Genomic DNA, 2689 nt, shown 5'->3' with positions numbered 1-2689 from the left:
ACGGGGATCGAGAAAACCGAGTTGTGGTATTGCCCACCTGCCGTGCTGAAGTTGAAGAAATAAGCTCTTTTCGTGGGAGTCGGTCTGGACGGCTCTCCCCTCCTCAAACGCCCCACCATGACGCGCCTCAATGATCTCTACAGACACTCGACCAAAGTATTTCTATCGGCATGATGTGTGAAAGTCAGCAGCTCGTAATCGTCTACCTCCTCCTTATCATTGACGGTGTGCAGCCTTTTCTTGGATTACAGAAACCCATTGAGCGGCCGATTGGGGCCGTTATGCCATCTTGTATCTTGTGTGGCCTAACATCAAGCCATTAGTCTGGGATGACAAAATACTCTCAAACACACACTCGCTGAAGTGATGAGTGGCCGATAGATCTTTTGACTTCAAGTTGGAGTTACAGGGATGTGGCAGCGCCAATTACTCACGTGACATGCCATGATACTATGTGTTATGCCGGGATGAACTACGACTTGACCACTTAGATTGTTGCTTCTATCTTATTTCTTCCAGGGGCGATATGCATTCCTACCATAGCGAAGTTTCGAAATTGTGGATCTATTCTCACTGTCTGTGCCCTGTTGCCCCCTAAGTTGAACTTTGCATCTTAGCATAAACCACTTACGATAAAATCGTGTCCTTGACAGTTAATCTACCTAACATGAACATGTATTTGTAGGACATACAACCCGACAACCCCCAAGGACCGAACTGCGGTTCAATACTGTGACACTTTTACCCCAATGTAGGGGTAGTAGAGTATATGCCTGCATACAACGGCAATACAAGACACGTGGACTTGCTGGAGACTCCAGCCTGGAGCTACCCGACGAGACGACTTATATCCCCACCCGAGGACTCGACACAACATCAAAATCAGACTAGCCAAATCGGAAGTTCAATAATACTATACAAGACAGCTTGCGTTCATCACAGGTAATCCCGTTAAGACATACGGTGGAGAAAAATCTTCGTAGTATTGAGGAAAAAATTCGGCGGCAACAGATGTACGATGCCCTATATAGCTTTTGTATAGAAAGTTTCAGTAAATCACATAGTAGAAGGGGTAACCTCACCCTCGGACTTTTCCTCGAGCGAGCGCATGAACTGGAAGAAGCCGAACTCGCTAGTCTGTAGACCATTAGAGTAGACGAACTCGTCAGCAATCCAAGTGGCAACCATAGCATTGAGATAAGCCTCGGGAGTGTTCTCGACAATCTTATCCAAACCACAATGAACAAGAAGCAACCTGGGCACACAACGTCTGAGAACAGCACGAACCATCCAATCATTCTCAGGATCATGTTCCTCGAGGACGCCAAGGATATAAGACTGCATGTCGTTGATCTTCTTCGACAATAAGATGGTTGCATCAGTCTTACGAATATACCTCGATCCATCAGGATACTTCACCTCATGGTTAGTCTTCCAGATGCCATTGAACTCCATCTTGGCGTTATGACGGACAGCGGCAAGAATCTCCTGAACGTATTGTTCGTAGAACTCAGGAGGAGCACTGGTCTCATCACGAGAACACAGGAACTTGTCATGATCAGCCGTGTCCATGCAAAGAGCGGCGAACACTTCCATACTGCTGGAAGTAACACCACCCTTGTTGGTGGAAGCATCCTTGAATAGCTGCACACCAGCATCCTCAAGATATCGACGAGCATCATCAGTCAAGAATAAGTTGGCACCCTCTACAACATACTTGAACTTGAGCTCTTAGTCTCAGGATTGAACATGGTCTTATCAACATTACCAATGTTAATAGTACCAGGGCGACCACCACAAGGAATGAAGAGATCAGCGGAGAAGTACTCCATCTCAGGGAAGTGATTCCGGACCTCAACACCGGACTTGAAATGATCACCATTCGGAAGAGTTACATCCTTATCGTCAATAGTGACCAAGAATGCCTTCGGATCACTTGACAACTTATCACGAGAGAAGTTAGCAACACCAACTCTGAGATGAGCAAGACGAGTGAGCTCCTCTCTGTTCAATCCTTGAGGATCATAAGCAACACCAGTACCATCACAGATAGCAATGGTCTTATCCTTAGAGACGAGGATCTCGTTAGAACCAAGATCACCATCGGGGCCACCGGACATGACCTTGGTGAGCTTAGACTCCTCAACACCCAACTTGTTCAGAAGCTCGGTAACGTAAGGATGGATGGAGTTTGTTGTCATGGCGTACTTGTCATGGGGGATGCCACCAAGGACAGCGGACTTACCGGTAGTCAAAGACTTCCAGTATTTGTAACCACGAGCCTTGGCTCTCAAAGCACCCAACTTCATGAATCCAGCAGTATTCTCATCGGGACCGAAGAAGAGCATCTCAGGCTTGGAGAGGTTAGAATAGAGGCCGGTCTCCTTTGCCAGGATGCAATCGAGGAGAGCATCAACATAGCTATTGAAAGCATCACGACCACTGGTGTTCAAGTTCTGAGAATCCATGTCCATGAGGATGGTACCCTTCGATCCGCCCTCGGGGATATCCTTGTTCTTCAGCTGCTGAGTAAAGGCCAAGTTGTAGTTCTCCTCCAACAAAGTAGCGCAGTTCTTCTTGTAGACCTGTCTGTTCCTAGATAAGATGAGTCTGATACCACCACGAGCGATCTCAGTGAATCGGATGTGGAAGCCATAGAAGCTCCTGCCGACGACAGATAGACAGCATA

At 47.1% G+C, this 2689-nt stretch overlaps 1 protein-coding gene across 1 annotated transcript; it reads right to left on the bottom strand.

The window, feature by feature from the left end:
* Window positions 1–1056: 1056 nt before the first annotated feature.
* On the bottom strand, window positions 1057–2468 carry Pmar_PMAR010428 (glutamate dehydrogenase, putative; the record flags this gene model as incomplete). Its single annotated transcript, XM_002788272.1, has 2 exons — window positions 1057–1706; window positions 1769–2468. The coding sequence occupies 2 exons, from the start codon at window positions 2466–2468 to the stop codon at window positions 1057–1059; spliced, it is 1350 nt and encodes a 449-aa protein (XP_002788318.1).
* Between the last annotated feature and the right edge of the window lie 221 nt (window positions 2469–2689).

The sequence above is a fragment of the Perkinsus marinus genome (genome assembly GCF_000006405.1).
Source record: "Perkinsus marinus ATCC 50983 genomic scaffold scf_1104296928544, whole genome shotgun sequence".
Taxonomy (NCBI): Eukaryota; Perkinsozoa; order Perkinsida; family Perkinsidae; genus Perkinsus; species Perkinsus marinus.
Note: the sequence above shows the minus strand (reverse complement) of the source record. Positions and strands in the feature narration are given on the sequence as shown.